Genomic DNA, 25,267 nt, shown 5'->3' on the forward strand with positions numbered 1-25,267 from the left:
ATAAGCATACAGACACAGAAATAGGTGGTACAATTATAAGCAATAAGTATTAAAAAGCAAATGAAGCTGCTCATAAGCAACCACCATTATGAAGGAATACATTTCCTGCCAGGTCCTATACTGACAAGTGGATCAAAACAGTGTTTGTCTATGTGATATACAAATATTTCTGAAACCATGTGAAATACTACAGGAGTATTGAATTACCAAGATGAGAGGAGTATTACTTGAAGTACTGAGACATAAATGAACATATAAAAATCACAAAAGTCATAAAAAATATCTAAACAAAAGAAACGATGTTAAAATTGGAGGGGAAACAAATAAATTAAATTAAAAGGATTTGACAGAAAAATAATAACCAGATTAAGACTGCCAAGGTAGGATAATAAGGGAAAAAACATTAAGGTCCAGGTGGCATAGTGCAAAATAGTACGGAAGAAACCTGCTTACATATATGTGCAGCTGAGTATTTTTTAAAGTGAAAACTTCCATGAAGTTAGTAGTATACTTAAAGAGTCTTCAACCCACAATGTGTTGAACATGAAATGTATTCACAGCTGTGAATATGGACAACAATCAGCTGTATAATAGAATGATGACAATGAAAATTTGTGCCAGACTGGAACTCAAACCCTAATTTCCCGCTTATTGCGAGCAGTTGCCCTACCATTAGGCTATCCAAGCATATCTGTCCAAAGAAATATTGCATTATACTGCCTGGGGGTGGGGGGAGGGGGGTTAGGGAGAGCAAGCGAGCTCTGCAGTATCATTTTGTATCGAAAACATGTTGGTTCAATTGGCTCTGAACACCATGGGACTCAACTGCTGAGGTCATAAGTCCCCTAGAACTTAGAACTACTTAAACCTAACTAACCAAAAGACATCACACACATCAATGCCCGAGGCAGGATTCGAACCTGCGACCGTAGCGGTTGCGCGGTTCCAGACTGTAGCGCCTAGAACCGCTCTGCCACTCCGGCCGGCAACATGTTGGTCCAATGAAGTCACAGATTTCTAGGGGTGCAATATTTGATTGGGAATGGGTGACAAAACTAAAAATGCAGATAGTGCAGTTTCTTAGTAGGCTTATTGTCAAGAGATGATGCCTATATAACATCAACATTTTAAAAAATAAAAGCAGAGATGGGAGGGCGAACAACCTAATTTTGTAGCAGGAAAATAATGTACTAGTTCAAAGCCACAACTCCATACAGAAAATTTTGCCAATCAGTCTGAAACAAATCAAACACTGATACCCTTGAGGGGAGGGGGGGGGGGGTTCTGTAATACTCTAGAATGTGTTTCCTGATAATGTATATACCAAGTAATGCCTTAACAGTCAGCAAGGATTTTGAATAAATGAACTACGGGATTCAAAGCTTTTTTTATGGGTAATGGAAACCTGGAACTAAGTATATCAAAGTGAATGTCAAGTTTCTTGGTTAATTAAAAAGCTACAGGTTCACTAACACACCTAAAAATAAAATACAAAATGCTTTCCAGCAGAGAACTGCTTTGAAATCCAGTTACACATTGTTCCACTGGCACATTTACATGTGTTGTTCTACTGACAGCTAATGTCACATTTGCATACAAAGCTGAGCAAAGGTAAAGGAAGCGTCGTCAGTTGTACTACCCATGCAAAAAGAGGAGGGGAGGAAGGTACATACTGTGAGCTAAACACTCGAATTATTTACAGCTAATGGTTCTATTAAGAAACAGATAATACTTAGGAAACTCCAGAATGAGTTTTTATTCTACAACAAAGTGTGCGCATATTTGAAAGTTTCTGAGAGATTAAAACATTTTCCCGGACCAGATTCGTCTCCTAGCCCGGCAAATAGACTTAATCTCCATCAAACACAGCTTGCGAAACCTTTCCGCGAAATATGGCACGTGCACCATTACCCTAAACTATGGAACTGAGTTGATTGCTAGTGTTTACAATCATTCAAGTACAAACTTTATTTGCAGGGAAACAAAACCAGTCTGATCTATCGTTCTAAAAAGCATCGTATATTTGTGCATAAGCAAGCTCTGCAAGTTTTGATTAAAATATTATCACTGAAGCTTACCAAAAAGTTTAAAATCACATTCGAAATACAGCGAATATTCCCATGATCTGTCCAAGCGTTTACCGCAACGCACAATAATTACGATCCACTGTTCACTGAATTCATTTTCAGAGCAAAGGGCCATGTCCAACGAATCGTAGTTCAATTTCTGCTGAATACAGTAGCAATTGTTTCTGAACGTATATATTTTTCACTTAAATTCCTAATACACTGCTGACACACACACATCATTTTCGTTGCATATCTTACAGTTGATATACCGCTAGAAGCAAAACAATTGACAATACTCATTCTCTTTGTGATGTTCACATGCAGAGACTATCTCGTAACTGTCAACTTTCCTGTAAGTTGTATTTTTTCTTACTTTTGAAATAATATTAAAAAATAAAACAGAATTACAATTTTTGTTCACAACTTCCGTGCAGTGTATAAATTCCCTGCAGTATCCTGCAGTATCTAGTTAGATTTCTGTTTAGTAGTCCACATAGGAATAGGAATGTCTTTACAGTGATTGTCTTAGGATAAGGTAAAGTAAACAGTAAATACAAATTGTTTGTTTTTCCCTAAATCCGCATGAAATCGTTTGACTTGTTATTTATTGAGATGATAATATGTATATTGATTATTAGTTTTGACATTAGCTACAAAGCACCTGAAATCAATAAAAATTGGGTGGCGAAACTTTAGTGTAAGCAGCCCAAAAGATACTTTATGAAGTATTGTCATCAAGTTTCGGTATAGAAGAAGGAAACTCTAGAAACAGTTGTGTTGATGATCAAAATATCATACGATATGTGTCAAGTCCAGACGAATACATATAGCTCGTGAAAACTACCGCGACCACCACTTTTTATTGTTGTGTTAGAAAGTAAAGTAAATCTATATGCATTTAACGGCACCAGTCATGACTGGACATACGTTATGAAGTCGTACCCAATTCGCCGTAAACACCTAGATCACCACGCTGAAAATTCGAATCTGCTTTCATCGTATTTACCCCACGCTATTCGTACCATCGTATATGCGTCAAATAACACTTTAGTATAAGTGGGACACTCGTTTGGCGATTCAAAATTTCAGTGAATGCTACGGTTATGTCGTTCACTTTCATAGTCTTGTTAAACCTTGACGTTAAGTATACTGACATGTATAAACATTAAACACATTACTTATAATCATATAATCATTTGCTTGTATTCAGTTGGTAATTAGATACTTATTATTTTACATATTTCGTATTTCCAAAGTTTTTTCTTAAATTTGTAACTTGGCTTCAATCATTCAGTCTAGCCATGAAGACTCTTTCAAGGTTGCACAAGTAGACTTTTCCAACCCCCATTCAAGTTTTACATGCCTATATTTTCTGGAAGTTACCGTATGATGTGTGATGGAAAGTACTTTGTATTGTTCATTCCCCTCAATACTGTTCCAATAGTAAGTCCTGGAATGGAAAATTGACTTTCTTCTTTACTCCATACAGGCCCTAATCTCTTACCATTCCCACATGTTATGCATGTGTAATATATTGTGGCTTCATTACAGTGATCTCACAAGCACTTTTGAATGCATACTTTCTAAAGGTACATGAGAACCTTTCATCAGAGTAAGTTGTTACCCCCTTGCAACAGCTCCCATGTGATTTTTCCAGTCATCTCCCAAACAGTCTTTTACTGATCATACAAATTAATATTATACCAAGAATGTCTCTCACAGTTTTCCTAATTGCAGTTTTAAGAATGAAAGTATAAGAAAATGACAAACTTGTGCTTTGTGCAAGAGTTGGTGTCATGCTGGGTTGCAGTCTGCATCCTTTGGAAGTATGTTACACATTTCCAGGATCCAGTCTCACTCCCTTAAAAAAAAAAATATTTGTATTAATCTGTATACTTCTTATTCCTCATGTCTCATTGTTTTGAATTTCAAATAAGACACTGATACAGCTTCATTGAATCCCTTATTCTTTTCATTATTGCAGTGTGAAACATGACTTCTATTACTCTCATTACATTATTAAGTTTGTCATATCATCAGTGTACCAGTTTTACTGCAACATTTGTGAGTGGCAATAAATGTCAACAATATTGTACTTAAAAAGGTCATGGCCAAATGTCTTTCCCAATCTGAGCTAGTGCTCCACTCAAATGATCCCCTCATTGATCGGATGGCAAACCCTACTCTTCCTTCCTTCAGTCTTTCAACTGTTGTGTGAATATTTATTTATACTAACAAAGAGATAGAGGGGCTGGCCAGTACTTACCTCAGCTCAGTACAGCCGATAGATACACATAAAACAGAACTGAAAATTTACATTCCTAGCTTTCGGAACTTTGTTCCTTCATCAGGGAGGAGAGAGGGGAAAAAAGGGAAGAAGGGAAAGTGGATTCAGTTACTCACAACCCAGGTTATGAAGCAACAGGGAAAGGTGAACAGGGAGGGTAGCAAGGATGGAGGCATGGTTTATTAGTCATTTGTATATTAGCAACTTCTGATTTAAAATGGTATGATAAAAGTATTCAGAAGTATTTAAATCACATATGAAATACAGTGAATATACCCTCAGTAAATGAGTTAAGAGAGAACAAAATCGTGCAGTGAAGAAAAAATATGGAGGAAACTTAGTGAAATGAAAATGTTCATGGACCTTAAGAGTATAAGTTCATACCTAGTTGATGATATCACCTGAGACACCGAAATTTTTGTGTGTGTAATATGTAACAAGTCAAGTGGCACTGTGGTAAGACAGTGGACTCTTATTTGGGAAGAAAGTGGTTCGTTCACCATTTACCCATCTGGATTTGGGTTTTGCATGATTTCACTAAATTGCATAAGGCCACATGCTGGGACAGTTCCTTTAAAATGATGTCACTGATTCCCTTTCTCTGCCTGCCTTTTCTGAATACGACCTCTGTCTCTAATGACATCATTATCAAGGGGACAGTAAACTGTGATCTTCCTTCCTTTACACAATATGTAATGTTCTTAGCCACATGAACAATATACCATTAATTCTTCTTCCACACAAATTAAAATGTAACAATGTTCGGTCTGAAACTTCCTGACAGATTAAAACTTTGTACTGGACTGAGACTCGAAATCGGGACCTTTGCCTTTCGCGGGCAAGTGCTCTACCATCTGAGTTTTAATCTGTCAGGAAGTTTCATATCAGCGCACACTGTGCTGCAGAGTGAAAATGTCATTGTGGAGTGTTAGGTCTCTCTACAAGAAAGGCTACTCCACCGATATCAATAACTATGGGTCAGTCTCACTCCTTACCCAATTTTCCAAAGTTTTTGAGAAGATAAATGAACTCAAGGACTGCAGCCACCTGTGTAGTAATGAAGTAATCCCAGTTTGAATTTCAAGAGGGCTGGTCTCTTGAGATACCTGTTTATAAAGTCACTGAGCACATAATAAATATTTTAAATGATAATCTATCACCAAGTGGTAGCCCTGGCTTATCAAAAGCATTTGACTGTATCAGTCATAAGATTCTATTAGAGAACTTAAATTTTTGCTGAAACGCAGTTGAGCACACGCCTGGTTTACTTCCTGTTTTAGAAACATGATGCAAAGAATTACAGTAGGATACTCAGCGTAATACACACAAGATGTAGAATGACATGAAAAGTTTACTGTTACCAGTCGCTGTTTAATTTTTTTTCCACAATGATGAATTTCAGAGATTTAAATCTCATCATCAGGTGGGTTTATTTATATTAATATGACGTGTGTTGTGTTACAACTTTAGGTTAACATGTGGCACTGCCTCCAGTGGCTACAGACACCTTTGTCTGTTGTAATATATAACATATAAACTGTCTTATTTTTTTAAACAAAGATGGTGTCTAGAAATCACCATGAGTGCTCTTCAGGGTTTGATCCTCAGCCATTACTTTTCTTGCTCTATGTTAATTATCTTCCATTTTATTTGAATAGCGGGCAGAATTAGTCTGTTTTGGGATAGATACAATATTATTATCGTGTGGAGCCTGAAAGTGCCAATGAAGAGAACAGTAAATAAGGTTTCTGTAATAGTTATTACCTTTTTTTCCACACATGGACTACATTTAAACTTGGAAGAAGCTTGTCCAGTTCTGCACTGCCAAAATACGCTATCTCCTGCTAACATAGTGTACCAACAAAAGTAAATAAACAAAGCAGGATGTTTGAAGTACTTGGGTGTGCATGTTGATGAGAACCTAAAGAGGAAAATCACGTAGTAGACATGCTGAAACATTTGGCTTCACGTACTTTTGCTGCAATTAACTGCCAGTTTTGGGGACATAGAATTCGTTACGTTCACATATTTTGCATGTTTTCATTCAGTAATGTACTACAGCATAATATTCTAGGCAATAAGTTTTCATTTCACAAAAGAAAGAAGGCCTGATTAGAATTACGTATTGAGTTTACACATGTACATCTTGCAGACATCTGGTTATGCCACTGAGAATATTTTCCAGAGCCCCACAGTACATTTATTCACCACTGCTTCCCTTACAACACTTAACTGCTCTTTTAATGCACTACATCATATTAAGCATTTATGTACCATAACTTAAATGATTTCAGAAGCCTCTGTCAGCTGCCATCATAAAAAAAGTTAAAAACTTGTTGAACCTCAATTTATGTGTGTGAATCCAAATATCTGGATAAATTGTGGAATTAATGGCTAAGTGTGGAAAATTCTGTGGTGGAAGGTGCATAGCTAGGCACTATAATTTTTTCTCTTCCGTATTCCAATCAAGGATAAGTGTGGGAGAAATGACAGTAAACATACCTCCATTTAAGCTTCAATTTCTGTAATATTAATGTGACTGGCATTAAGCAAGAAGTATGTGAGAAGAAGTAATAGGTTTCTTGACTTCTTTGGGATGTATTTTGAATTGTAAGAGTAATTCTTTCTGTGGTGCATGTTTTTCCACTAGATTTGTTTAGTACTTCTGTAGTGCTCTCAGGCTGACTAATTATGTTCCTGTATTTGTTGAAAACTACCCAGTGACAAGCCATTCACTGGCACTATTACCTTTTTGTATAGAAGTCACTGGAAGAGAGAATGAGACTTTCGAGAAATTATAACAAAATCACCACAGGCTGTCATACAAGAAGCACTGTATCACTTGACTCAGGTTTCATAGTGTTTAATACAGGAGGAGCAGGGTTCAAAGTCCCATCTGGCCATTCTCATTTAGGATTCCTATGGTTTTTACTAAATCGCTTTAAGCAAATCGTGGATTGGTTCCTTTGAAAATGGCAAGGCTAATATCCTTTGCCATTCTTTCTCAGTCAAAGTTGCATTTTAATGACCTTGTCCTCTGTGAACTATTAAAACATACTCTCTCTTCCTTCCAGCAGCATTGTGCACAGCCTCATGCCATTTCCCATGTTCCAAATGTCTCCATTAAATGTGTATACTTCTTCTTTTGCTTCGCTTAGCTCCCACTGAACATCTGTGCAACTTAGATGCCCAGTGACTGATAAGCCAGTTGTCACTACAACATAAACTGAAGGAACGTGGCAGTCTGCTGCAAGAAAAGATACAAATTTTCAAGACAGTAAATTACTGTATAAAGGCACACATTGCTGTGTGAGGAGTCATCATTATTATTAATATTATTATTATTATTATTTTTATTGCTATTATTATCATCATCAATATTACCACCATTCCCCCACCCAGATAGTCATGTGTACTAGCATGCCACTTTTGGGATTCAGGTAGGCCCTCCAGCCCTGTATTTATCTGCCCAGTGGGTTAACAATGACAGTTGGAGTGCGGTCCAACATGGATGTGGTTTTTAGGTGGTCTTTCACTGCTCACTAGGTGAATACTGGGTTTGTACTCACATCCGTTATCAGTTACACAATTCACAGACATTTCCAAAATGTCCCCCCACTTTCACTTGGGGTAACAATAGACACGGACAGATGGGGTGCACAAATTTCATCCTGGGGTAGAGGGAGAAGGGGCAACAGGAGGGGAATCAGCCACCCTGTACAACTAACATTACAAAATCCTGATTGACATGCCAGTCCTATTATTATTACTATTATTATTATTATATATAAAAACAAAGATGAGGTGACTTACCAAACGAAAGCGCTGGCAGGTCGATAGACACACAAACATACACACAAAATTCAAGCTTTCGCAACAAACTGTTGCCTCATCAGGAAAGAGGGAAGGAGAGGGGAAGACGAAAGGAAGTGGGTTTTAAGGGAGAGGGTAAGGAGTCATTCCAATCCCGGGAGCGGAAAGACTTACCTTAGGGGGAAAAAAGGACAGGTATACACTCGCACTCACGCACATATCCATCCACACATACAGACACAAGCAGACATATTTAAATATTGGTCTTTTAAATATGTCTGCTTGTGTCTGTATGTGTGGATGGATACGTGCGTGAGTGCGAGTGTATACCTGTCCTTTTTTCCCCCTAAGGTAAGTCTTTCCGCTCCCGGGATTGGAATGACTCCTTACCCACTCCCTTAAAACCCAGTTCCTTTCGTCTTCCCCTCTCCTTCCCTCTTTCCTGATGAGGCAACAGTTTGTTGCGAAAGCTTGAATTTTGTGTGTATGTTTGTGTGTCTATCGACCTGCCAGCGCTTTCGTTTGGTAAGTCACCTCATCTTTGTTTTTATATATAATTTTTCCCACGTGGAATGTTTCCCTCTATTATATTGATATTATTATTATTATTATTATTATTATTATTATTATTATTATTATTTCCAAGGTGGAAACACTGGTTTCAGTCAGATCACCGAATTTAAGTGCCGTTGGGCGAGGCTTGCACTTGGCTTGGTGGCCATTCAGGTTTGCCGAGCAGTGTTGGCAAACAGGGTGCATGTAGCCCTTGTGAGGCCAATTGAGAAGCTACTTGCTTGAGATGTTGCGGCTCTGCTCATGAAAACCCACAACGACCAGGAGACTAGTGTGCTAACCACATGCTCTTCCGTAACTGCATTTAGCGATTTTTATCGGCTGAGGATGACATGGCGGTTGGTTAGTACTACTGGGCTTATCAAGGCCTGTTCAGATGGTTTGTTATTATAATTCACATTTGGGTCACATTGGGCCACGCAATGTCCAGAAATGAGCATTCCAGGATTTTCATTTAGCCTTTCTTTGTGTCCATGTTACATTCATTCCCATACAATGGTGTATTTTCCTATCATCAAATCGAGTAGCTCTCATGTTTTTGGGTTTTTCTGCCTGGCCTACTTTCTAGTTATGAATTTTCTGCCTACAGATATTTCTGTATTGTCTTATCCCAGTTTTTCAAATCGTCTTTTACAGCAGCAATCCAATTTGTTGTTTTAATTTTAGCTGTTCTGCAAGTTTCATAGAACTCTTCAAGTTGTCTAGTTAATCTTGTTGGATCTGTTGTTTTAATATGACCATAGAATCTTAGAGTGCGTTATTTTGTATTGGAAAAAATTTTGGCACATTTTCAAAAATAATAATTATTATAATTATAATTACTGATTAATAATATCCTTATATTATCCATCAAGCAGAGTTTGTGTACTACGTGTCACAAGATGTCTGTACAGGAAATTTTAGTCCTGTTGTCCTACATTTACATCTATGTATATAATCCACAAACCATCGTACAGTGTGTGGTGGAGCTTAACCTGTACCACCACCAGTCATTTCCTTTACTGTTCCACTTGCATATAGAGTGAGGGGAAAAACTGCTGTCCATATGCCTCTGCATGAGCTGCAATTTCTCATATCTTATCTTTGTGCTGTTTACACGAAAATGTGTTGTCAGCAGTAGAATAATCCTACAGTCAGCTTCAAATGCTGGTTCTCTAAATTTTCCCAATAGTCTTCCTCAAAAAGGACGTCACCTTCCCTCCAGGGATTCCCTTTTGAGCTCCCGAACCATCTCTATAACACTTGCATGTTGTTCAAACCTACCGGTAACAAATTTGGCAGTCTGCTTCTGAATTGCTTCAATGTCTTCGTTTAATCTGACCTTGTACGGATCCCAAACACTTGAGCAGTACTCAAGAGTAGTTTGCACTAATGTCATATATCCAGCCTCCTTTACAGATGAACCACACTTTCCAAAAGTCTTCCAATAAACTAAAGTTGACCATTCATCTTCCCTACCACAATCCTCACATGCTAGTTCCATTTCTTATGGCTATGCTGCATTAAGCCCAAATATTTCAATGACATGTCTGTGTTAAGCACAGCACTACTAACACTGAATCCGAATATTACAGGTTTGTATTTCCTACTCATCTGCATTAACTTACATTTTTATACTTTTAGAGCTAGCTGCCAATCATCACACCAACCAGAAATTTGGTCTAAACCATCTTGTATCCTCCTACAGCCACTCAACTTCAACACCTTCCCATACACACTCAACTGGAGATTGCTGCCCACGCTGTCCACCAGATCATTTATGTATAAAGAAATTAATGGCGGTCCTATCACAATTCCCTGGGGCACTCACCGACGACACCCTTGTCTCTGATGAACATTATCCGTCGAGGTCAACATACTGGATTCTATTACTCAGGGAGTCTTCAGACCACTCACATATCTGGGAACCTATTCCATATGCTTGTACCTTCATTAACAGCCTGCAGTTGGGCACTGTGTCAAATGCTTTTCGGAAATCTAGAAATCTGGAATCTGCCTGTTGCTCTTCAACTGTAGTTTGCAATATATTGTGTGAGAAAAGCTCAAGCTGAGTTTCTCATGAGCAATGCTTTCTAAAACAATGCTGACTTATGGACATAAGTATCTTGGTCTCAAGGAAATTTATTGTATTTGAACCGATAATATTTTCAAGAATTCTCTAGCAAACCGATGTTACGGATATTGATCTGTAATTTTGCAGGTCCATTCTCTTACCCTTATATACAGGAGTCATGTGCAAATTTTTCCAGTCACTTGGAACTTTGTGGTGAGTTAGAGATTTGTGATAAATGCAAGCTAAGTGAGGGTCCAATGCTGTAGAGTACTCTTTGTAAAGCCCAGCTGGGATTCCAACTGGGCCAGCGAGTTATTTGTTAGTAACTTCTCTATGCCAGGGATGCTTATTACTTTGTCATCCATATGGCACTTTGTACAAAGGTAAAATGACAATATTTTTGTATGAATCTTCTGTGTGAATAATTTTTATGTGTAAAAAACTTAATCTTTTGTTTTGCTGTCTTCGACTGCCACACCAGATTGGTCAACGAGAGACTGGGTGGAATACAAAGGATCAGAATTTACTTAGGTTCTCGGCCAGATTTTTGCTAAAATATGGAGGTGACAGTTGTAAGTGTTGCACATAGATCTTTCCAGAGACACATGAATCTCTACTAACCTTTGCCTGTCACCATTTGTGCCTTCTCTTTTAATCAAGAGTGAAACAGCCTTTGCTTCCTCAGCATTTTCAAAATTTTGTTGTTAAACCATGGTGGGTCTTTTCCATCTGTAATACGCTTACTAGACATGTATTTCTCCAAACCACGATTTGCAAACTGTTTATACTTTGCCCATAATTCTTCTGTTTCCATCTTACTGGAACTGAGTGATGTCAATTCGTTGTCTGAGTGAGACGCTAACAACTGCATATCTGCTCTTTCTAGCAGAAGCAATCTCCTAGCCTTCTTGACTGATTTATTAACTATCGTGCCCACAGTCACTATGATGACATTATGACTACTAATTCCTGTCTCTATACTGACACTATCGATAACATCCAGCCTGTTCATAGTTACAAGTTCTTAAGATATCTCCATTGCATACTGACTGCCGAATTACCTGCTCAAGACAGGTTTCATAAATTGTGTTGAAAAGTACTTTGCAGGACTGTCTGTCTCTACCCCGCTCCCCTCCCCCCTCCCACAAAGAATCCATAATAGATGTCCCAGTTTATATTTGCCCCAACTAATATTGCATGATCTAGGTATTTATGTGCTGCTGACCATAGACTTTCTTTGAATGACTCTAGAACTGTCACAGCAGAATTGAGTGCCCAATAAAAACATCCAACAATTAACTTGATTTCACCTTGACCTGTTATACACAACCAGATAATTTCACTGTCACACTCAACTTTGACCTCAATAGAGACAATATTTTTGTCAGCTGCGATGAACACTCTCCCTCTCAGTGGATAACATATTTTTATCAACTGCAACAAGCACTCCCCCTCCGATTGCATCTAATCTATCTTTCCAAAATACATTCCATGACTCGCTAAATATCTCAAAACTTTCTACTTTGGGTCAACCAGCTCTCGGTCCCAAGAATAATTTGAGTACCAGAACTTTCTCGGAGAGTAGTAAATTCAGGAACTTTTTATGAGTTGTGAGTTGTCTTCACTCTGAATGTGGTCTGACTTCCCTATCTGCGTATCAACTGGCGAATATTCGTCAGTGTACTTCAAACTATCGCCTAGCCTAAAAAATGTCCTTGTTCGGGTGGACGATGGTTCAATCCCGCGTCCGGCCATCCTGATTTAGGTTTTCCATGACTTCCCTAAATCGCTCCAGGCAAATGCCGGGATGGTTCCTCTGAAAGGGCATGGCCGACTTCCTTCCCCATCCTTCCCTGATTCGACAAGACTGATGACCTCGCAGTTTGGTCTCTTCCCACAAACAACCAAACCCAACTCCAAAATGTCCTTGTGACTCCACAAGTACTCTACTACCTAAGAAGCTGCTTCCTTTGTGCAGTGAACCCATGACCTGTCAAGGAGAGTTGTACAAATCCCCACCCAATAAAACATGTCCAGAAATCTGTAGCCAAGACTGTCACAGAGTTGACAAAGCCTTTGGTACAGACCCTCCATTCAACTCCAAACCAAAGGACCCCAATAGACTCTGGGAACAATACTGAAAATTGTGAGCTCTGCTTGCACTCCGTGCGCAAGTTGATCACCCTTCACCAGCTCTACCAGTCGCCTGTGTGAACTAAGGATGGTCCCACAACTCTTGTGACAGGCATCATTGGTGCTAATGTAGCCACAACTTGTAGATGACTTCACCCTGCTGACTTGATAACAGAAGGAAGGGCTGTCTCCACATATCAGATGAGGCCCCCCTGCCCTGGCAGACATACTGAGTGCACACTGGCTTCTTTCCGCCCCTGAATACTATCTTCCTAAGGGCCGCTATAATGTGCGTAACATTGGAACACCACCTGTTCACTCACAGGACAAATAGGCAAGGCCAGATGACCAGCCTCCACATTGGCCCCCCTCCTTGAGCGACAGGAGTGCAATACCACTCACCATGCACCCTGCTGTGAGGGCGGATTCACCATGTTGAGTACACTACATACCTCAGCAGCACAGCTCATAGGCTTTTTCACAACACCAATGCATTTCAGTAATAGAGCTTAAAACTATATTTTAATTGTGCTTAGAAGTTTTAACAACATTTTGTAACAGAGACAAAATTAATTAAAATAAATTACCATTTTGTCAACAGAAGCTGGAAAACAAGATTCCTAGAGTTGTAATTAGAGAATAACATGTAACTGACATATTAAATTTGTCTCCCCATGGCTGTAAATACATATTTAGTCAAAGATGTGTTAACCTGAATCATAATTAAAATACTGCAGACTGAGAAGTCACACACTGTGCTCGTGCTGTAAAACCTGGAATTTGCACTGCACATTTGCCGATATTGTGTGTTTAGACTCAATAGTCCTTCAGTGTTGCACCGTTTATTCCATTTTCATGTTACAAAAAATAGTGAGAACAATAATTTACTGTATATGTGTAATATTCCAGATTGTCAGTAAAACAGAGGGGTCTTTTGTATAGACATGTGTTCTAATAACCTTCTTTTAATTCTCTTCATTTCCTTGATGTCTTTTTTTTTCCAGATTTTTGAAGAATGGTGCGAGTAATATCAGTTCATCATTTTGCAAATCAGGACATCCATAAATGTGAGGAACCATTGGCAGTAACTACTGCTCCACCTGATCGTTTGCTGTTGGCTCAGGCCCAGCATGCTGTTGAAGTTCGTGGCTTAGCCGAGGGTGGAGATGTTCTGTTCACTTTTCCTACTGTAGATGAAGTACGTCAGATGGTGTATTGCTGTAATGGTAAGAAAAGAGACTTTCATGTTTAAATCAATTTTCTTCAGTGGAATTACTCTGTGATGTTTGTAAATAAGTATGGAAAAGCTGCAGCTGAATACTAACAAATCTAAGAAAATTATATTTGTTCCTTCAGCTATTTATCTACTTGTTCACTGTATTTAATAGATCCCATTTTGAAGAAGGAACTTCAGCCATGTGAAACTATTCGTGCTATTTTTTAACAAAGATAAGCACTTGTTAGAAACTGGATTAATAGTTAACTGTTATTAAACTACTAAACACTATTGTGTGTACTCAGGTTAAATTAACTGTAATGTATTAAGATCATGAAGAATACTGATACTTCTGTAGTTGTATTAAGTGGTTCCTTTTTCTCCTTGATAACTCCTTCTGCACCACAGAGAAATTATTGAACATAAATAAGCAGTTAATTACAGTCCTGTGGCATCTTTTGTTCAGTTGACAGGTTCCCTTTATCTAACCAACTACCTCCTACTGTTAACTTAACACCTATGTGATTAGGCCGGCCGGAGTGGCTAAGCAGTTCTAGGCGCTACAGTCTGGAACCGCGCGACCGCTACGGTTGCAGGTTTGAATCCTGCTTCGGTCATGGATGTGTGTGATGTCCTTAGGTTAGTTAGGTTTAAGTAGTTCTAAGTTCTAGGAGACTGATGACCTCAGAAGTTAAGTCCCATAGTGCTCAGAACCATTTGAACCATTGAACCTATGTGATTACATTGACATTTTTGCCATGGAATAGTAGTTATCTACATTTTTAGCAATCAAGTTCTGCTTACAATGGACATTTTTAGTTACCACGCAGTTAATGGGAATCTTCAAGCCTTTAATCTGTATAATCAGGTAATTTGTAGCCACAGTGCCTAATCGTGCATCATTTTCACTTTCTTTTGACTATTTACAGATTCCCTATCATTACTTTGTGTCTTATGGGAACTTGTTGAAGACCTTTGCACCACAATACAAAACCGCAATGTTAACATTAGACAAAGTTTCAAAGCATGCACAAAAATTGTTTTTGCATCATTTATGGGGATGGTGTAAATTGCAATTCAACATTGACTGATTTTTACTGTCAGCAGCACAGACTACTAGCTGAAATATTGTATTAGAGCTTAACAACCTGCTGATTTTGAGTGTGAGCTCTCATGCTTGCTCACACTCTTGCTTGTGAATGGAGCAGTTGCAGTGTAGTGGGGAATGGGGGGGAATGTATATGCACCATGTGGTTTGATAAAACAGGACAAATGCCACGTGTGAAATAGGGGAATGTATTTTGACAGTGGTGCCATCAAATAGCACCAGGGCGAGTTGGCATTGCATAACAATGACAATGTCTTCGCATTTCAATTGTATTCTGAGTAATCTTATAATTTTACACAAAAAGATTCATTTGCAAAATTTGTGGTGAACTGTAGGGTGCTGTCTACCATCAGGAAGCTTAATTTACAAAGACAGTTTATATCTCAACATGTCAAAGAACATGGAAAATGTGAAGGACATGAGCATCTGCAAGGTTTTAAAAGAAGAGGAAGCAGAAGAGTAAAAAATGAATCAATTGTGTTGTTCGAATGAGCTGCAAAATTACACTACTTTTAGCAGAGACCTTGTGCGTTTTGAGGAATAAAATAATACTCAGCAGTTGCAGTTGAACATTTAGGTCCCTTTCTGGTAAAATAATTTTTCATGCTGCCATTATCAAACATGACAATCATGTGTCTCATTCAGACAATGGCGTACAATGTTCAGTGGCAGGGTTTGTTGCATGTTCTTTGGTGCTGAATGAAAGTTAAATATTGGAGCCTCACAGCTGGATCTAACATTCATAGCAGTGTTGATGAAATTGTCGAAAATATAAGTTTGTCATAGAATTTATGTAGTGGCAGTCATGTTGGAAAATAAATCAGGATTCGTAGTGCAACTGAATGGAAAAATGAAGAAGCTTCCAGTACCCAATTTTGCACTGATCTGCAAATTAAGGTAATTGTTGTGTAATATGACAGAGAATATAAAGACAGTCTGGATTTCTTCAAGCATTTCTCTCAAGACCAATTTCCTCATTTACCCAAGTCTCCACATGGTTCCCCAACCTATTCCCTATGATGATGGAGGGAGGTACAGTACTTGCTGCTTGCAGGGCTGCACTCAACCACTGCTTTTGGAGTACATTTGCTGTGAAGCACAGTATTATATGTTTAGTGCAATGAGAGGAAAAATTGCAACACCTTTAAAGAGTCTATGCAAGATGTCCAATAATCTACTCTAAACGGAACTCATACCATTCACTTTTATTGAGTGTGTACTTTATTTACTTTGGTTGCATTGCCATAGAAGATAATTCCTTAAGAAAATAGGATATTATCATGTCAAAAATAAGTTAGCACCATGTTGTTAAAATTAATAAATCATTGTTTTAAAGTCATCACAGTGATGACTCCTTTAAGTCAAAAATGTCCTGAACTGAGCCTCAGTTATTTTTGCTCTTTGTGTAATTGCTAGTCTTTGAAACAAATGAATAAACCTCCTGACACATGTAGCTTATTTCCACTCAATAATATGTTATGGAATAATTTTCTGATGTAACTCATCATTTGGAAAGAAAGTACTGATCACACAAAAGCGAGCTGGAAGAATGATATGTGATGTTCACTCACAGTTGTCATGTTGATACCTCTTCAAGGAGTTAGGCATTTTAATTGCTCCAGAGAAATACGTATAATCACCAATGAAATTTGTCATAAACATTCCATCACAATTTGAGAAGAATAGCAAGACGATCTCGGTTTGTGGAAGGCCGGCATATAGCAGATTCCATGTCAGTGTGGGAAGACTTATATTGGACAGACAGTGTGCACCATCAGAGATCATTGCTGAGAACATCAGAGGCACACTCGACTTAGGTACCCCAACAAGTCAGTGGTCGCAGAGCACTGTTTGTCTGAAAATCACGAAATGGACTACCAACAGACCAGGGTCTTGGTATAGACATCTAAATACTGGAACAGAATTGTTAGAGAGGCTATCGAAATTTGTACCAGGGACAGACTCATCAACCGAGATTGTGGCTATAACCTCAGCAAGGCGTGGGAACCAGCACTGAGTCTAATTAAAAAGATGCTCAGCAAAGAAAACGAACGGGTGACCAGGGAAGAAGAGGCAATTACACCGACGCCACCACAGGTGCCGATGCCAGCGTCTCAGTGAGCGCCGATGTGCAGCCACGGGTGTGGACTGCTGAGAGAACGCCTCACAGGGGGAGGGGATTTAAGGCAGCCGCCCACCCTCAGGAGCTCAGTTCATCAGCTCATCTGACGATGGTGACATGTCTGAGCACTGAAATATTGTGCCCATTGGACACTGTGGTTCGTTAGTACACCCGTGGAGTGTTCGAGTAATCTTGATTTGTTTATCCGTGTGTGTATTGCAGTTTGTTAGTCAAGTGGACTGAAAAGAGTTTTATCCATAATATTTCAATCGGTTTGTGTCAACTTATGTCACTCTTTGATACCAGCAAGTTAGTTTTGCTGATGAGTCTGTATCTTCTTTCAGTGTATTTGTTGACAGAACAGTCCATTTATGTACTGCTGGTACTTGGTGTCCAACGGGCACACTATTTCAGTGAACAACCCTGTTTCCATCATCAGGGGCACTGAAGAACTCTTGGTTGCTCACTGAAATATGTCTGTTGGACACCGACAACTAGTTCTGCAGGTTTTATTTGTTCAAAATTGAGACCCCAAAACATAAACTGTTCTCTGTGAAACAGTTGTGGGTCTGTTCAGTTACATTTTGAGTTTAGTTTTATTAGTGTAAAACACTTGTTTGTCATAAGCTTTCTATTGTGGTGGAACTAGGATTCAGTCCGTATTTGAGAGATACCATTAATGTCACAATATTTTAGTTTCCGAAGTAGAATTTTATGGTCCCCTCAATGAAAGATGTAGTATCACTGCCAGTGCACATCTGTATGGAGGCAGATGAGTTGGCATAGTGGAATAATGCAGGAACCTGCCACAGAAAGCACGTGTGACACAAGGTTTGAGCAGACCCACTGCCGGAGGAATTTACCTGCAAGTGGCAGGAGGCCAGGTGGACCAGTGCTTACTCAGAGTTTGACCAACACAGACATCACCTAGCATATTGTGTCATATGTAGTGCCAAGTACTTAGCCACTAGCCGTTCATGCTAGCCATGTGCTGAGTTCTTCCCGTGCTCATCTCTACATGTGTTCAGACTCTCTGCTTCCTGTAGATTAACTCGCACCATGAGTACGTTTCCCTCTCATGGGGTTCTGTTCTCCAGTTATTACTGAACCACCATTAGCTCGTGAAATATCTGTGCCAGCCATGTAGTGAAGCAGCTCGTGCAGGTACTTAACTGTCATTGACAGCGATTATTAAACATGTAATACCCCTATATTTTCTTTTCCCTTTTCCTAGTGTTCACTTGGGATACCATGGACCCAGCATTTCTGTAGTGTTGGAAGGAACAGTTGCACAGCAGCAGCAGCAGCAGCAGCAGCAGCAGCAACAACAACAAGAGCAGATGCAGGTGCTGATAACCCAAAATGCGGACTTGCTTTACGCCCTTGCCTCACTGTTGGGGAAGTTGTGCACCAGCTGTTGAGTTTTCTGTGCCGTCCCTTATGCAGTTTCCTCGTTTCGATGAGCTGATGGAAAGGTGGGAGAATTACTTGCATCAGTTTTTGCTGCACTGCTAGGTAAGACATATCATTGATCCAGTTGATATGGCTGCCTTGTTGTTGTTGTCATCCAGCAGCACAGGTTTATATGGAGTTGTCCAAAATTTGAAGCCCCCCACTGAGCCCGAGAAAGTTCCCTTTGATGAGCTTTTTTTGTTGCTTATGCAGTATTATGGGCATCAAATCCATGTGGTGGCAGTGCAGTTGCAGTTTAATCAGCACCACAAGTGCCCTGGGCAATTGTATGTGGCCTGGATTGCCAATTTGCAGGGCCTCTCACACAAGTGTCATTTTGAGTGTCCCAAATGTGGTACCTCTTATGCAGACCCACTAATTCAGGGTGTGATTGTCAAGTTAGCTCCTGATCATGATGTTCAGACTGCGGTGTTAGCCTTGTCCGACCCTTGTTTAGCCAGTATTGCCCAAATTGTGGAATCGCATGAGCTTACAGCAGTCCTTTCTTAGAATTGATGGGGGTTTCAATAGGGTGTGGATGGTAAACAGCTCCCAGTGCCTCTCAGCACACCCCAGGTGACCTCGTCTCCTGCCAAGCCAGCGTATGTTGCTGCCATTGGCGAAGCCAGTGGAGTGGCATGCTGCATGCAGCTTTGTGATTCCCACCAGCAGCATTTTTCAGGTCCTCGCCATCATTATCCTTCCACTCATTGGGTGAGCTAGCATCCTGGCCCCAATGTCATTTGTTGCCTCTTCACCACGACTGTCTGCACTTGGAGGCTGTGTGTGGGGTATACCAGTGGATAGGTAATTTTGCAACTGTTTGTGGCAGTTGACAGGCCGTGAGTCAGTCATCAGATACTCCGCTGTTTTCACTGGACTCTGGGGCTGTCTTTGAGGCCTTTCATGTGACACATCAGTGTATGTTGTTTTTAGTGAATGGGTGACCAGTAGAATTTCAGGTAGATACAGGAGAGACAGTCAGCCTAATTAACTTAGATACATGCAGACTCTTTAGGTGCAGAGAATTGCAATGTTCGCTCCATCAGGTTATGTCTTATAGCAATTAGTGCATTCATTTAGAGGGAGAGGCTCGGGACCAATTCCCCATCTCCACATGGGGGCTTGATGTGTTTTCTGTTTTTGGCTTCCAGATCATTGATGAAGTGCATTCAGTGTCTCAATCCATTCCTGTTCATGATCTGGACTCGTTACTGCAATCCTACAGCCTACTATTTGACAATACCTTGGGCCAAACAGAAATTTTGAGGCACATGTTTCTCTTAAGCTGTCAGTCAGTACCCAAATTTTGTCATCCCTGAACCATTTCCTTCACCATACGCAACAAGATAAAAGCTGAGCTATTTCGTTGACTCAGTGAGCCACTGCTTTGGTGGTGATTGTAAAGCCCAGTGGTGCCATGTGCCTTTGTGGTGATTTTAAACAGATGATCAACACGCATTTTGTTGTAGGTTTGTATCCTGTTCTGTGGCAGACAGAGTTTTTGATGAAGTTGTCTGTGGCCCCAGTATTTTTTCCGCATTAACTTGAACGACGTTTATCTGCAGTTCATGTTGGATGCGATTTCTTGGGATTTCCAGGTCCTCAGTACCCCCTTGGGCTTTACTAGTTTAATCACTTGCCTTTTGGGATATCATCTGCACCAGGAATTTACCAATGGAATTTGGAACAGTTGATTAAGGACATTTCCTGTTACCTTGATGACATCTGGGTCACAGGCTCTACTTGGGAGGAGCATTTATGAAACAATCAGTTGGTTTTCCAATGTCTTCTGGAGAATGGCCTTCATTCTAAGTGGGAGAAGTGCTGTTTTTTCTCCCCAGGTGTGCATTTTTTGGTTCATGTGCTTGGTAAAGATGGTCTTGCCCCCAAATACGACCACATCAAGGCCATTGTCAACACACCAGTGCCCAAGAACCTGAAGGAGCTCCTGTCTTTTTTGGGTAAGATTTGGTATTATGCTCAGTTTGTTCCCCAGGCCATGCATGTCTGCAGCCTCTTAACTGGGTTTGCCAGAAGAGAATGGAGTTTGTCTGGTCTGAGGATTGTTAATGGGCTTTTTAGTCTATCAAGCAGTGTTTGTACTTTGTCCCCTGTCTGGCTTTGTTTATGCTGGGTAAACCTTTAACCCTGGCCTGTGATGCATCCAAGTATGGCACTGGTGCCATTCTGTCCCATCAGAACCTGGATGGCACAGAACAGCCCATCACTTAAGCACCAGAGATGCTTTCTACTGTGCAGTATAATTATTCATAGGTGGAAAAGGATGCACTAGATGTTATTTTCAGGGTTAAAAGTTTAATGTCTTCCTGTATGGGGTGAATTTCCTCCACATCATTGACCACAAGCCACTGGTATCCTTATTTGGCTCTTGTTCCAAGCTGCCAGATAGGACTATCCCCCAGTTGCAGTGGTGGGCCCTCTTCTCAGTAACTATTGATGTGACATTTGTTATTAACCACTGCCAGCGTGCCGACAGTGATGTGCTGTCGTGGCCACCAGTGGAGCCTGATCTGGAGTTTGATTGGCAGGCAAACCCTTGCGGCAAACTCTGTCGGACTGTCTGTTGATGGCATATGAAGTTGTGACCTCCGTAGCCATTGGCCCATTTTTCTCGCATGTCATTTCAGTGGTCCAGCTGGGTTGGCTGCAGCGCTTCTCTTTGGTGTGGATCAGATGTGAAATACGTTTTTTCTTGTACATTATCAGCTCAGTGCTGTCCAGAAAGTTCTTATGCTTGCCACAGTGGAGCAATGCTGTCACGTGGTCATTCCCCGGCATTTCTTACTCCAATTGCCGCATGCATCACACTGGGGTACGACTCATATGAAGGCAATGTGACGTCACCTCTACTGGCTGGTGATTGATTGTGGCATTGAACATCTGGTGTGTTCTTCCTGGGCATGTGTACAGGACCAGGCTGCACCAGTTCTCTCCCTAGCCAGTCCTGGAGCGCCCCTGGGACAGGGGGAACTCTTTGTGCGCAGCATGTGGTTGTTGGAGGTCGATGCGTTGTCCAGTTTCCCGTACATAGCCAGTCTGTCCTCCACATCACCAACTGCTGTGGTTCATGCACTGTCGGTTATTTTTGCCATTGAGGGATCCCCCAGGACCATGGTATCTGACAACACTCAGCAATTTGTGTCACAAGAGTTTGAGGACTTTTGTGTTCACAGTGGTATCCAGCATCTGACTACCACTCCATTTCACCAGGCTTCTAACTCAGAGATGGAGTCCATTGTGCATAAGTTTAAGACCCAAATGAAGAAGTTCCATATCTGCCACTTCCCATTACGATGCATTGTCAAGCTTTCTGGCCATATACGGGGCAATGCCAGTCGATGGGTGCAGCGCAGCAGAATGTTTGCATGGGTGCCAGCCACAGCTTCTCCTGGACTTGCTGCACAATGAGTCACATCCCACTTACTGCCATAGACTGCCATGTTTTCCTACTGGGGGCTGCCGTCTGGGCCCAGTCCTTTGGGCTGTAGTGGGGGTGGCTACCAGTTGTCATGGTGGACCACAAAGGTCAGCAGTTGTTTGTTGTGGATGTTGGTAGGGAGCAGCTGACCCATCATGCAAATCAGCTAAACCTGCATCCTGTTGGAGCATTACTGCTGTGGTCTGCTGGTGTGATGGGCAGCTGGTTGGGTCAAAATGTTATTTTGTGTGAGGGCTTGCACTTGCAGCAGCAGCCCACACCCGCGCCTCCTGATGTGGAGCTCACGAAATTTGACCTGCCACCCTCCTCCCCCTCCCTCTTGCTGAAGGGGGGGGGGGGGGGCTCCACTGCTCGCAGCAGATGGCGAGTTCATTCCATACTCATGGGATTCTGTTCTTCAGCTATTATTGAGCCACCATTGGGCCATGAAGTATCTGCACTCACCATATAGTGAAGTTGCATTGTGACACCTGTGCAGATAATGAAAAAGATTTTGACAAGATCATAAAATATACAAATAGTATGGTTTTTGTTCTTTATCTGCCAGGACTTACTTTTTGTCATCATGCAAGGAATTCTCCACAAAAAGAATCCCTTACAAAAGCTGTACAGAGAGCAGTTACACTGCTCCGTGTAGCTGAATGAGGTTTTTTATTATAAAACACTTTCTTGGACGTAATTGAAGGTGATTTTCATATATCCATTTGGATATACTGATGCCAATGTGGCATATTTGAAACTGTCGGTAAATATGCCTTGAGTCACTGACTGTCAGCACAAGATTGTAGGCCTGATATTCTTATCATCAGTCATGGATTGGATAACTTCATGACCAGTAAATACTGCTGTATTCATGTATTTGTGCCCACCTGATGTAATTAATTAGTTTGTTAGTTTCCATGTCTTGTAGATCATATATTATATTCACCATAAATGTTATCATGCATAGCCTGTCAGTTGCACAGAGACAAGAGACAATTAGAGAAAGGCTGAGAGAGAGAGAGAGAGAGAGAGAGAGAGAGAGAGAAAGAGAGAGAGAGAACACACACACACACACACCTCCTGGCAGATTACAGGTTTGAGAAACAACTTTAATATTTGTTTGAATACACTTATACTGACTATCAGACATTTTATTTCAATGGGCAGATCATTGAAGACTTCTATAGCTGAATGTTGCACTCTTTTCTGTGTAAAAGTTAAATTCACTAGAAGGCAGTGCTGTTTAATGTTTTCAATTGTTTAAACAGATGTCTGCAATATGTACATTTTTTAACTTCATGTACAATTCTAATTACTATCTACAGCTACTTACATTCTCCTCAAGCCACTGTAAGGTGCATGACAGAGGGTACCTTGAATCACTATTACTCATTTACTTTCCTGTTCCACTTGCAAATAGAGTGAGGGAAAAGCTACTGGCTATGTGTCTCTGTGTGAGGCCTAATTTCTCTTATCATCAGGGCCCTTACTCAAAATGTACATTGGCAGCAGTGGGATCGTTCTGCAGTCAACTGCAACTCCCTTTTCTCTAAATTTTATCAATATTATTCTGCAAAAAGAATGCCATCTTCCCTCCGGTGATTCCCATTTGACTTCACTTAGCATCTCTATAATACTATCGAACCTACCAGCAACAAATCCATCAGCCCGTCTTTGAATTGCCTTGATGTCTTCCTTTAAGCTGACCTCTTGGAGAGCCCAAACACTTGAGTAGTACTCAAGAATGGGTCATACTAGTGCTCTGTAAGTTGTCTCCTTTAGAGGTGAACCACAAAATATGCAAAACACTGCTCTGAAAACCTTTAGGATGACAAAGATAAAGTACGATAATATATTAACTACTCAGTGGAAATGAATGAAGTTGCCAGAAGATTCCGAGTCATACACAGAAAGCTGAAAATCATATGGCTTGAGGTCTGCATGACTGTAGTACCAAACAGGGCTACCCTGCAACACAAGGCAGTTGAAGGAATGGGAAAAGACAGTGTGTGTCTATCAGCAAGCAGTTGTGGTGATCTATGATTGCGTCCTTCATTAGAGCACAGCCTGGAAACAATATCTGGATGACTTCACATGGGGGTGGATCATCAGGAAACTGGTAGAAGGGTGAAGTGTGACAAGTGTAGCCCAGTAGTTTGGTATTGCTGACAGCATTGTTTCACATTCATGGGGAGCATGGAAGCATTCCAAACCATAGGCATTGCCGCCAGAAGGAAAGAAGGTAGTCAACCATGGCCACCTATAGAAGCAGATGACTGCTACGATGTGCAACAGGCAATAAGGGACCCATATCAAACAACAGATGCAATTGCAACCATAGTTAACAGAGTTAATAAAATTCTTCTGGGTTTGAGGCCGTATTGTCATCTGTAAAATTCCGACGTTTCGGCCACTGTTGCAAGGCGCCTTCCTCAGGGTGTATTGCTAACTGACTGTGACAACGACCACAGAAGCCTACGTTTACATTTTTAACAGGACTGCAAGTATGCAATCTTGTGCTCCACAGTGAAATGGCAACTGCATGGGGGTGGTTTCTTTGCCCAGTGAGCATTATGTTGTGTTCCATTGACACCCGCACATTGGCAGCATCTTTTGTGATGGTGCCAAGAGCATAGGAACTGGACGAATGAGGGGTGAGCTCACGTGCTCTTCTTGTATGAGAGAGAATTCAGTGTGGACAGTGATTCTAGACATGTCCTCATGCGGCGAGAGGTGGGAACACAGTAATACACCCAGGAACAGTGTCAAACATAACCGTTTTAGTGATCGAGGTGTTATTGTGTGGGGATACATAATGTTGCATGGGCACACTGACCTCCAAGTTTTTGAACACGATACACTCACCAGTTGACATTATTGTGACTCTGTACTCCTTCCACATGTGCATCATTTGAGGGGTGTATTTGACCCTGACCCTATCCAAGGGATGACAGAGTGTGACTGCATCGAACGGCACTGGTGGAGGAGCTCATTGA

The 25,267-nt window shown here is 40.7% G+C and overlaps 1 protein-coding gene across 1 annotated transcript in view; it reads left to right on the plus strand.

Moving 5' to 3' along the window:
* Nucleotides 1-2,655: 2,655 nt before the first annotated feature.
* Nucleotides 2,656-25,267, plus strand: part of LOC124555286 (Hermansky-Pudlak syndrome 3 protein) — a 175,999-nt gene continuing 153,387 nt past the window's right edge. Inside the window, exons 1-2 of the mRNA XM_047129159.1 lie at nucleotides 2,656-2,766; nucleotides 13,933-14,154. Coding sequence (XP_046985115.1) covers nucleotides 13,944-14,154 — 211 coding nt within the window. The 5' untranslated portion in view covers nucleotides 2,656-2,766; nucleotides 13,933-13,943. The remainder of the gene's footprint in view (nucleotides 2,767-13,932; nucleotides 14,155-25,267) is intronic.

Source organism: Schistocerca americana, chromosome X (genome assembly GCF_021461395.2).
Source record: "Schistocerca americana isolate TAMUIC-IGC-003095 chromosome X, iqSchAmer2.1, whole genome shotgun sequence".
Classification (NCBI taxonomy): Eukaryota; Metazoa; Arthropoda; class Insecta; order Orthoptera; family Acrididae; genus Schistocerca; species Schistocerca americana.